Source organism: Pelophylax lessonae (genome assembly GCF_965119305.1).
Source record: "Pelophylax lessonae genome assembly, chromosome: 6".
NCBI classification, from domain to species: Eukaryota; Metazoa; Chordata; class Amphibia; order Anura; family Ranidae; genus Pelophylax; species Pelophylax lessonae.
The window spans coordinates 300663447-300676065 of NC_138773.1; the positions used below are offsets into that span (position 1 = coordinate 300663447).

Below are 12619 nucleotides of genomic sequence, written 5' to 3' on the forward strand. Positions count from 1 at the left end.
AAAGCTTCTTCGCATCTTTCTCTCCTACCTGGCCCGGCTCTAGTACTTCCCTGTGTAGGCGGCTCTGCCTTGATAGTTCTCTCTCTCAGATTAAGCGGGGACAGATTGGAGATCTGTCCCCGCTATGCCCTGCCATGAGCATGTGTAGGGATCTGTTAGTTTGGGAAGCCACTGAGCAAAGCTGTCCCTTTAAAACACAGAAGGCTTTACAAGTGACAGCGGGGTGAGAGCAGACGGTGAGAGCCAGAGGTGGCAGAAAGGTGTTTCCCCACATTCTTGCTGCAAAACTGGGTGTGAGGGCCACGGTACAAGGCCTGGCGGGCCGGATTCGACCCACGGGCCTTGTGCTTAACATACTGAATGTGGGCTAGATAATACTGGATATCCTCTAGCTGGGTATAGGGGTAAATATGAACTTATATTCTACTGTCCCTCATCCCTATGTTCTCCAACAGAAACACAGACAGCAATAAAAAGCTGGAGGAGGCTATAACCTTTCCCTGTTTTACCAACTAATAGTTAATGCTACTACTTTTTATTGCTATCTATGTTACTCCTGGAGATTTATCTTAATTTCCTGTCCTGATGATGTGTTGTCACTGGAACAGGAAGTGAAGGAAAATCTCCTCAACAGGACCACTCACTCTGTCCAAAACTGAAAAAATACTTTGGCTGGAGATACACTTTAATACCTAATACCTGTCTTTATATTAGCTTATTTTCTCCTTTTGAACATCAAACCTCAGTCTAGAAAGAGCCAGCAGTGGAAAACAGTAACAGTCTAATGCATTCTACTATTTTAAGGGATAACCGTATCAATATGCTGCTTCTACTTATTTATCTAACCAGTAAATTGGGGGTGGGGTGGTGACCATGGGCCAGAACTTCAGTCATTTTACTTTTTTAGCCTACAGTCAATCATAGCGATATCCAGGGAGGATGCTCGTCAGCTCCACCTACAGCCCATATTGTGGTACTTTTAACTGATTGTTGTATTTCAGAAAAAATACAGCACTATGGCCACTAGATGGAGCTGACCATTGCATAAAATTGCCGTATTAAAGGGGTTGCAAAGATTCTGATTTTTTATTATAAAAATAACAAACATGGTTTACTTACCTGCAAGGGTTTTTCACAGAGCAGCCCCGAACCTCCTCTTCTGGGGTGCTCCATCGGCGCTCCAGGCTCCTCTCCTTCATTGGGTGCCCCCACAGAGAAACGCTTTCCATGGAGGCATCTGTGCGGGAGCGCTGCTGCTTCTATTGACACAGACAGCGGGATTCGGCCCCGCCCCCTGCTCCCGTGTCACTGGACTTGATTGACAGCAGCAGGAGCCAATGGCTCCTGTTGCTATCAGTCTATTCAATGGGGACAGAGACAGGGGCTGGAGCTGCTGGGCTCATGCACATCACTGAAATGGGTAATAAAAAGGGGGGCTCTGGGGGCCGCTGCAACAATAAAGTTTTTTCACTCTAATGCATAGAACACATTAAGGTGAAAAACCTTGAGACTTTACAATCCCTTTAAAGAATATGTAAACCCAGGATTTCATATTCCTGATATGTGGCTGCTGTACCATGTACTTGTATGAAAAAGTATCCCGTCCTCTTTGTATTGCTTCCTTTGTGTGAAATCCCTGGTGTTCCTGCCAATCCCTCTGCTTTCCAACTACAAACTGACCAGTAGTTAGTTCTCTAGCTGTGCTGGGAACTCAGCCTGTCCTCCTGCAATGATCAGACTTCTGCTGACACGCCCCCGCTGCACAGCCATTCATTGGGAAAACCAGTGTACTGCTGTTTCTCCTCCCTCATCACTCTGAGCTCCTTATGCAGCTGAGAACAGAGGGTATGTGATTCCTTAAAAAAGGGGAAAAAAAGGTATTTATAATGTTTTTTTGTATCTATACACCAATATTTTGCCTTTCATTTTTATTTTAAACTGAATGGGTTGATTTACAAGGTGAGGGTTTACATATAATTTAAGAATATGGAAAGAATTTGTCAAGTATGGGCGAATGTTTATCACAATTTTCTAACAATTATTTTGTTTTTTTATATAATTAGAGCCCTATAAATTCTTTGTTCTCAAAAAACTGTAAAACCGTTCAATAAAAATTGTTATTTGTAAAAAAAAAAAAAATAGAACCCTATGTTTTTTTTTTGTAACTCTTATTTAACCGCTTCCGGACCGCCCACCGCAGATTTACTGCGTCAGGCTGGCCCTCCTACACAAACTGATGTAGGTCTACGTTGGTCGCGCGCCTGCAGCTAGGGGGCGAGCGCGCTCACAGGGGAATGATTCACGGGGCAGGTGGCTCAGATTGCCGCCTGACACCCGCGATTGTTCCCCGCTGAGAGAGAAGAACGGTCAGCTGTTGTAAACACAACTGACTGTTGCGCCTGTGATCCTGCTATAGAGGATCACAGGTCTCTGTGATCATTTCACAAGCCACACCCCCATACAGTTAGAATCACTCCCCTAGGCTCACATTTAACCCCTTGATCACCCGCAGTGTTAACCCCTTCCCTGCCAGTGTCATTAGTACAGTAACAGTGCATATTTTTAGCACTGATTACTGTAGTAATGTCACTGGTCAAAAATGTCAGTTAGGGGTCCGATCTGTCCGCCACAATGTCGCAGTCCCGCAAAACACTGCAGATCGCCGCCATTACTAGTAAACAAAACAATAAAAATGACATAAATCTTTCCCGTAGTTAGAAAACGCAATAACATTTGCACAAACCAATCAAAATACGCTTATTGCGATTTTTTTTTTACCAAAAATATGTAGCAGAAAACAAAAAATTGGCCTTTAATGTTAAAAAATTTAGATTTTTACATTTTTTTTTGGGAATGTTATATAGCAGAAAGTGAAAATTATTGTTTTTTTTTTTCAGAATTGTTGCTCTTTTTTTGTTTTCTTTTTTTCAGAATTGTTGCTCTTTTTTTGTTTATAGTGCAAAACAAAAAAATAAAAATCGTAGAGGTGATAAAATACCACCAAAAGAAAGGTCTATTTGTGGGAAAAAAAAGGACATCAATTTTATTTAGGTACAGTGTCGCACGACCGCGCAATTGTCGGTTAAATTAACGCAGTGCTGAATCGCAAAAAATGGCCTGGTCATTAAGGGGGCAAATCCTTCCGGTCCAGAACTGGTTAATAATAAGGCCACCCTCTGACTATGGCCCAGCTCCGGATGCACAACGCCTGTGTTTCTTTATAGAGAGACCAGTGAAAATCCACATATTATAAATGGACAACTCAAATGGTAAAAACAAGCATTTGAAAAATATTTTACTGAAAAGTTTAACAATGTGCAAAAATAAGGGGGTGTCTCCAGAAATTAGCGACATTTGGCAATAAATTACTCAGCATATGGTAAAAACACACACAATTACAAACAATAAAATCATTTTTTCTGTGCTATAAAATGTTACTCACTCTTTTCGGTGGGCTTTTATCCACGTTCTTTGTCCCTGCAAAAGATAATATACCAATTAAAGCAGTTCTCTTTTTTTACATAAATATTTATCCAATGCCCCCCATAAGCCTCTGTATAATTAAAAGACAAAGGGGAGATTTACTAAAAGCGGAGCATTCAGAATCTAGTGCAGTTGTGCATTGTAGCCAATCAACTTCTAACTTCAGCTTGTTCAATTAGGCTTTGACAATAAAACCTGGAAGCTGATTGGTTCTGAGCTGCACCAGATTTTGCACTCTCCAGTTTTAGTAAATCTCCCCCCATTAGGTCAATTAGATACAGAATACAAAGTAAGAGGACAGCATGCCCCCACAGAAACTGAACCCCCATTCATGGCTTACAATCTTCCTGCATGTAAGTGGGCAGACGGCACGAACATGGGGGTAGATGGCCTAAAGACAGTAACAAATGGCCCCTGGTATTCGATTCATCTTTACTGTATACCAACAAGAATTCCTTTTGCATTTCCAACCAATAAAGATGTGATAATCATGCATTCGTCTTGCCTTTTATTGGGAAATAGCTTGTAAGGGGTTGGGGGATACGGGTGTTCGTAGTAACTTAGTGGTTGTAGTTACGTCCTCTATGTTTTCCTCCTTGTTGGCGCCAAGCAAGGGTCACCTCAGAGGCCTACCCCAACCAATAAAGATGTGATAATCATGCATTCGTCTTGCCTTGTATTGGGAAATAGATTGTAAGGGGTTTGGGGATACGGGTGTTCGTAGTAGGTGAGTGACTGTAGTTATGTCCTCCATGTTTTCCTCCTTGTTGGGCGCCAAGCAAGGGTCACCTCAGAGGCCTACCCCAACCAATAAAGATGTGATAATCATGCATTCGTCTTGCCTTGTATTGGGAAATAGCTTGTAAGGGGTTGGGAGATACAGGTGTTCGTAGTAGGTGAGTGGTTGTAGTTACGTCCTCCATGTTTTCCTCTTTGTTGGGCGCCAAGCAAGGGTCACCTCAGAGGCCTACCCCAACCAATAAAGATGTGATAATCATGCATTCGTCTTGCCTTGTATTGGGAAATAGCTTGTAAGGGGTTGGAGTATCTGGGTGTTCGTAGTAGGTGAGTGGTTGTAGTTACGTTCTCCATGTTTCCCTCCTTGTTGGGCGCCAAGCAAGGGTCACCTGAGAGGCCTACCCCAACCAATAAAGATGTGATAATCATGCATTCGTCTTGCCTTGTATTGGGAAATAGATTGTAAGGGGTTTGGGGATACGGGTGTTCGTAGTAGGTGAGTGACTGTAGTTATGTCCTCCATGTTTTCCTCCTTGTTGGGCGCCAAGCAAGGGTCACCTCAGAGGCCTACCCCAACCAATAAAGATGTGATAATCATGCATTCGTCTTGCCTTGTATTGGGAAATAGCTTGTAAGGGGTTGGAGTATCTGGGTGTTCGTAGTAGGTGAGTGGTTCCCTCCTTGTTGGGCGCCAAGCAAGGGTCACCTGAGAGGCCTACCCAGGATGGGTTCTTCTGGGCTACGTTGGGAAATTTGTTACAGGGTCACTCTACTACACACATGTAGTACCTCTGTTTTGTGTTGTCTTCATTAATTCCCTAGGACAAGGCTTAGGTTGCCATAGGGGAATACTCAACCTTAAGGCGGGCCTCTACTCTTAGAGATGAGCGTAGAACATGAACACTGGCATTGCAACTGTTCTCCAGTTAACTCTCAGGCCCAGTGACAACGCACACCTTCACCGTGACTTGCATTTCGGAGGGAGACATTAAGCCGATGTACACATCCACCTGTCCAGCATTTCTACTACTACTCCCCAGTAGTGTAGTGGGCCCCGCCGTGCACTAAACTTAACTCTTAAACTTCCGTACCTCTGTACAGGATGGGAACCTCTGTGGTGCAATCTGCCCCGATTATTCTGGGAGACAGACCGCTGGCGGAAGGAGTGCCAACAACATCTCCCTCACTGCTTGAGGCCATTCCACCAATACCAGGTACATGCTACCGACAGGCTGCTGGTTACACTTCCGTTGCTCTTGGCAACCACTTGTATCTTCAAATTACTCCATTCCCCACTGATGTCTTCATACCCCAATATGTTAAGACCAAAGAGGTGAACTTTGTGTGTGCCGGTTACTTAAAATACACCTCTTTAGGAACTTCAGACCAGGCAAAGGACAACATTTCAATACAGTACTTTACTCAAAATGGAAGTAAACCCTTTTATTGTTTTCAGCCAAGGAAGCCACCATCTTGGCCTCTGTTTGATCTTCAACTGACATGTGATCAGTTATGACACCAGCCATTGGATGGTTTAACAGTTTGGTTGAGAGCACAACCAATGTGACAGTTACATTCCTGGCGATGGATTTACATACACTTTAAGAAAGGTTCAAATTAGACATCTCACAGTCCAACAGATAAAAGCATTATTAATTTCTAATTCCGTAACTATAACTACAGACTAAGAGCTGCCCCGGTATACCTGTAAAGGTGCAGTCCATAAATTACAGTCCTTCAGTGGCATGTTCCAGGGCTGGTGTCTTCAGGGTGAACCCCAAGTTAAAAGACTCTACTTGTGTGCAGTAGCCAATGCCATCCTTCTGCTTCCCCGTGTCTCATTCTCCATCCCCTACGAGTCTCTGAAACCACCACTGTGCTAGAACTCTCTCAAACTCTCAAAAGGTCTGTGGCTGCCAGCATATAGTATGAAGACTTTATACCCCTATCCTGTGGACTGTGGAATGTTCCTTACATTGGTGGTCAGTGGGAAGAATGCTCCTTACATTGGTGGTCAGTGGGAAGAATGGCCCTTACATTGGCGGTCAGTGGGAAGAATGTCCCTTATATTGGGGTTCAGTGGGAAGACTATCTCTTACATTGGTGGTCAGTGGGAAGAATGTCTCTTATATTGGTGGTCAGTGGGAGGAATTACAAATTTTGATGGGACCCCGAACTTGCTCGTCCATTAGTGACATTTTATCTGCAGCACCTGGCCTAGCAGTGACATATACTGCCTAACTAATAATAGTCCCCTTTGCGCAGTTTTATTTTTTATTTTCTTACAATAGGAAGGGTACAATGAATAGAGCACGAATTAGTTATTTTTACATAACCTTTGCAAAACCCAAAAGCTCCCTATGCCCCAGGTCCCACAGCAGTCGTATGAGTTGCAATAGCTAAAGTCATCCCTTGCGAGTAATAGTAGTAGTGATCACACCATCATTTTTATTATCCTTTTGCAGACCCGGTCACAGTAGATGAACTGTGAGTGGGAGGCACAGCCAGGCACTGCAACGTACCCATACGTAACGGTGTACTTCCTGGCTGGGTGGCGCATTTATGTGTGCCCCCTCCTAGACCAGGCCGTGATTGGACACAGCACGAGTTTTTCAGCAGGGTACAGCCAATTATTATGACTGTACCCCTGGTGATCGGCTGTGGCCAATCACAGGACAGAGTTCTGTGTTGACAAACACACAGAACTCTGTGCACAAACGATCTGTCTGTTTCTTCTCAACTCTGATTTCAGGGAGAAAAAGCAGACAGATCTGTTAGATTACACTTTTTAGGTACACAATTAACCTCTTGATTGCCCTTTGATGTTAACATCATTCCAGCCAGTGCCATTAGCAGAGTGTGCAATATTATCACTGATCACTGTATTAGTGTCACTAGCGACATCGGTGTCAGTTAGTTAGCGTCCCTCCCAGCCAGTGTTAGTTAGTGCCAGATTGCCCGCCAGACTATCACAGTCAAATTAAAAGTCACTGATCACCCCCATTACAAGTATAGCATCTGTACGGATCAGTATCTTCATCATGATCAGAACTATACTAGTGTCCCCAATAGTGGTGCCCCCAAAAACGCAGTTTGTTTTTTTCAAGAGACATGTAGCAGAATACATTTTGGCCTAAATGTATGAAGAAATCAGATTTTTTTGGATATGTTTTATAACAGAAAGTAGGAAATATTGATGTTTTTTTCAAAACTTTGTTTATATTTTATATATATATATATATATATATATATATATATATATATATATATATATATATATATATATATATATATATATATATTATATAGCAAACATGTAAAAACCCATTGGTGATCAAATACCACCAAAAGAAAGCTCTATTTGTGTGAAAAAAAAATGATATAAATTTAATTTGCATACAGTGTTGAAAGGTCGTGCAATCTCAAGTTAAAACAGCGCAGTGCTGAATAGCAAAAAATGTCCTGGTCATGAATGGGGTAGAACCTTCCAGAGGTCAAGTGGTTAAAAACAACCAATAAATATACCAAAAAATAAAATAGGAAATTACAAAATGTTAAAGGTTTTACAAATCTGTTACAACCACACCCCGCTCCTTCCTTCCCCTGTATAGCAAGTTTAGGTCTAAATGGCAATAAACATCACAATACTAAATCTGAAATACTAGTTAAGAAAATTTTAGGCAAATCATTACAATAATGTGAGCTCCTCTTATGGGATATTTGTATATAATGTCAATAGTCTTTTGTACATAAAAATTTTCTGCACATGCATGGTGGCTGATCGCTCCTTATTTCTGCTAATAATACATGGCCATATGACTATGTACCTTGGTTCTGTAGAGCATCTGATTGGATTAACTGAAGAAAAGCAGTCAGCTGCTCCAGTTGCGATTCGCTGAGCTGTCTTAAGTCTACACCATATTTCTCAAACACTCCCGCTAAACTCTGCACGTCTCCCAAATTTTGTATATCTTGAATAGACTGCATCTCCGCCATGGCCTGCTTTCCCATAGGACCTGAAAGAAATGAATGGACCGTTATGTATATCTGTCTGTCCAAAGGAGGGAGGAGCAACTGTCACTGAATTTACTGTATGGAAGCCTTTTAAACAAGAATAGCATTTACACTTTAGACATTTTGTAGGTTATTCATGAAGATATCTAGCAGGTTGGGTCTCAAATGTATCCCATGTACTAAACTCTTTTTACATACTGGGATTTGGTAAATGTCATGGTCGACTTTACTGACCAAGCAATGAATGCAGTAATTTAAACCTCAGAAATGTATTCTGTTTATGTAAAAAAATCAATGATTAGGATGTAATTATTAGCATTTATAGGTATATAGGTGAGCATTCCAGAAGAACATCAGAATTGAAGGTCCGGTCCTAATGGCAAGCATTTTACTAATATTAACTTCCATCCCAGTATTGCCACTGAACAACACTGCATATAGCCTCTGATGGCCCTTCCCACTTAAGCCCCGGAAGATTTTACCCCCTTCCTGACCAGGGCCTATTTTGCGATTCGGCACTGCGTGACTTTAACGGACAATTGCGCGGTCGTACGACGCTGTACCTAAACGAATTTGACGTCCTTTTTTCCCCCACAAACAGAGCTTTCTTTTGGTGGTATTTGATCACCTGTGCGATTTTTTGATCATGCGCTATAAACAAAAAAAGAGCGTCAATTTTGCAAAAATAGCAATATTTTTCACATTTTTTTATATGAAATTCCCCCCCAAAAAAATGTAAAAATCAAAATTTTTTAACATTTTCGGCCCAATTTGTTTTATGGTACATATGTTTGGTAAAAAAAATCGCAAAAAGCGTATTTTGATTGGTTTGCGCAAAAGTTATCGCGTTTACTAACAAAGGGAAAGTTTTTTTTTAACGCGTAATGGCGGTGATCTGCGATTTTTTTTGCGGGACTGCGACATTGCGGCGGACAGATCGGACCCTTGACTGATAGTTTTGACACTTTTGGGGTTACCAGTGACATTTCTACAGTAATCAGTGCTATACATATGCACTGTTACTGCAAAAATACACTGGTAGTGAAGGGGTTAACTTTATTTGAGAGGGAGGGGCTGTGTGTGTCCCTAGGGGCGTGATTCTAACTGTGATTGGCTGTGGCTTGAGCTGTAGAAGCAGTGATCAATGGTCCTACATAGTAGAACCGTATGATCACTGTTCTTACACAGGGGAGAATGACAGGCGGCTTGTTTACAGTAGCCGCCTGCCTTTCTCCCTCTGCAGCGACGAACGCCGAGTGACCAACATACAGGGGTATACAATGTACGGTTAACGACAAATGCACATACACATCATAGGTTGAACTTGATGTACTGTTGTTTTTTTTTTTTTCAAGGGAGCGAGCGCGCACTCCCGGAGGAGCGCTCCCGCTCCCTCGTGGTCACGGACCCCCCCCCCCGCGCGTGTGACCGGCGGACCCGTCACTCTGCCTGTGAGGGGCTGACTGCCGACGTAAATAGTCGTGCGGCAGTCGGCAAGTGATTAACTAGAGTTAAAGACAAAACTTATTTATATTTTTTTTTAGTTTTGGATAAAGTAGAGATGGATTAGAACACCTGCCAGATTTGTATTGCTGTTCGTGCTCCCGTATCCTGTGTACCGTCATAACCAAGAGTGAAGGCGAAAGGAATTCCCAAATGTTGGGTTGTCCCCAAAACAGGAAAAGGGGAAATCATCCACTGGGGATGATAGTTTTGGTCACAACCAGGGATTCCCTCACTTTGGAGGGATTTCTTATTACTTCCTGTTTTGGCTATGGGACACGAAGTGGTGGAAAATCAATGGGATACAGATAGCAAAAAAAAGATAGCAAAAAAAAAACTGACATTGTTTATAACTCTCCCTCTCTATCCAAAATGAAAAAAAAAAGTTTTGCCTTTAGTTCTACTTGAAGCCACAAATGGCTGATATAAAAGAACAACTAGAATAATTAGAAGAAAAGCGGTTTAACCTTAAACTGCTTAAGGGGTTCTTTACTGTCAGAGCGGTAAGGATGTGGAATTCTCTTCCACAAGCAGTGGTATCAGCAGGGAGCATCAATAGTTTCTAAAAACTATTAGACGGGCACCTTAAAGACCACAGCATACAGGGGTATACAATGTACGGTTAACGACAAATGCACACACACATCATAGGTTGAACTGGATGGACTGATGTATTTTTTCAACCTCACTATGTAACTACAGTATGTAACAAAATCTTATAGGGAAAGGAAAAAATCTGGCATGACTAAAATTTCCTCTATTTGAGATGCCTAATTAAAATCACATATGCACAAACTAAGTAGAGGACATTAGTAGAAAATAGGTAACGCGTATCGCGCTTATTCATTAGCTGTTTTTTTACTATGCCTTCTAATTTGTTTGTGGATATGTGATTTTAGTTAAGCATCTTCAATAAAAGGAGATTTAAGTTGTGCGCCCTAGATTTTTTCCTTTCCCTATGAAGGCAGCCACAAACTGGGCCGGCACCTATCAGTTTGTTAGCAGAGGTGGATCAGCAGACCGACCTGCAGGGCCGGCGCTACCTGTAAGGCGACCTAGGCAGCCGCCTAGGAGCGCAACCTAGTAGGGGATGCAGGCATCCTGCACCCGGAATCAGTAATGGACCAGCCGCCGGCTGGAGAGGCGCTCCTCATGCTTTGCCGCCTGAGCGTTACAGCAAGCCACACTATGTAAGGAAATCCAGCGTCGCCGAAATCCCCATAGGAAAGCATTGAACAATGCTTTCCTATGAGGAGGTCTAATGCGCGTGCATGGCCATTGGCACGCATGCGCATTTGATTTCCCCCGCCGTTTAGTAGGCGGAGCCTGACCCAGTGCCGAGGTAAATCAGGGGTTTTAACCCCTTCAGCAACTTGGGATGGAGGGTGGGAGGGAGAGGGGCACTACAGGGTCCTGCAGTCGTGGGCTGAGCATGAGGGGCGGCAATTTTTATTTTGCCTAGGGCAGCAAAAATCCTTGCAACGGCCCTGCCGACCTGAAATGATGCTTCATATAGCTTAGACTTTGCTGGAAATGTAAATATATTTCCAAATACAAATTCAGGTTTATCAAGTTGTGTATGGATGTGCATTTATGATCCAGGGGTCTTCAAACTATGGCCCTCCAGTTGTTCAGGAACTACAATTCCCATCATGCCTAGTCATGTCTGTGAATGTCGGAGTTTTACAATGCCTCATGGGGTGTGTAGTTCCGCAACAGCTGGAGGGCCATAGTTTGAGGATCCCTGGTCTATACTGTATGTGTAAATGTCACCAGGAGTTCTTTTAGATAATAGTAGCTTCAGAGTGTGCATCCATGCCAATTTTAGGGATCTCAAAAGGGCATATATGTAAAGAGAGTGTACATTTTATGCTTGAAAATGTCTGATAAAGCCTAGGATCTTGGACACTGCTGTACATCGCTACAGAAACCAACCATAGCATTATAAACCCCAATACTTCCTAGTCAACAAACACTGACAAATAATATGTCTCCATTGGGGCCTTGATAGCTTTGAACATTAAGTAAACCACCTTCACCACCTTGCCCTCAAGATAGCCCCACTCTTCCAGCAACTAACAAATAACTAAGCAAAGAGACCTTTTAATGTCCTTCCTTCTTCTGGTCGGCGGTCCTGGTCACCTTCGCCCATCTGGCTCATCCTTTCAATCCTTTCTGAACTGTCAAGGACGTCATCTATCAAGCTGCTGTCCACACTGTCACGGGGAAGCTTCCTTCTCAGTTCTGCCCAGGCATGATGAGTGTCACTGGGCCACTGTATAGGTAAAGGTGATTCTGGTCCACCTTGAAGCCTCCCATAGACAACATGTCTAGTGCCCTCGGGCCAGGAGTGAGTGGCAGCAAAGAAATGTTGAGAGTTTCTCACATGGTTGGGATCCTGATAGCCCAACTACATAGATAGAAATTGAAAGTTTCAGATGATGACAAGTGGGTCAACGAGAGATATTTACATAAACAAATTCAAAGAAATAGATAAATGGAGAATATATGGCAATTTAACGCTGTGCTACAATGTCATTATATTCTTTCCCATTAATGTCAGTTCCAACGATGAGCCAAATGAGGGCTGGTAATTTCTATTATAAACAGCATTTTTCAGGAAGTTGGATGGAATGAATGTGCTTAGAAGGTCAACAACAATAATTGGCACTCTTATTGGACTGAGGACTGTGGCTGGGGATTGGATCTGGGGTGTAGGGCAAATGATCTCCTTAAGCCTAGTACACAGTCAGAATAATGAAAGCCTTACAATCCAGTTCTTCAAATGTATAATGTACCTATAGCCCAAACTTTTTATTTTTTTTATTTCAAGAGATGGGAATAGTTAAAGCCCACTTCAAATTTTGAACACTACCCCATC

General features: G+C 42.6%; 1 protein-coding gene across 2 annotated transcripts in view; it reads right to left on the reverse strand.

The window, feature by feature from the left end:
* The window catches only part of PTPRN (protein tyrosine phosphatase receptor type N), a 178062-nt gene that overhangs the window by 99979 nt on the left and 65464 nt on the right, over nt 1–12619 (reverse strand). For both annotated transcript variants that reach the window (XM_082262054.1, XM_082262053.1), the window contains 3 exons: nt 11839–12148; nt 8049–8237; nt 3443–3477 (listed from right to left, as the gene is read on the reverse strand). In XM_082262054.1, the coding sequence (XP_082118180.1) occupies nt 3443–3477; nt 8049–8237; nt 11839–12148 (534 nt within the window). The remainder of the gene's footprint in view (nt 1–3442; nt 3478–8048; nt 8238–11838; nt 12149–12619) is intronic.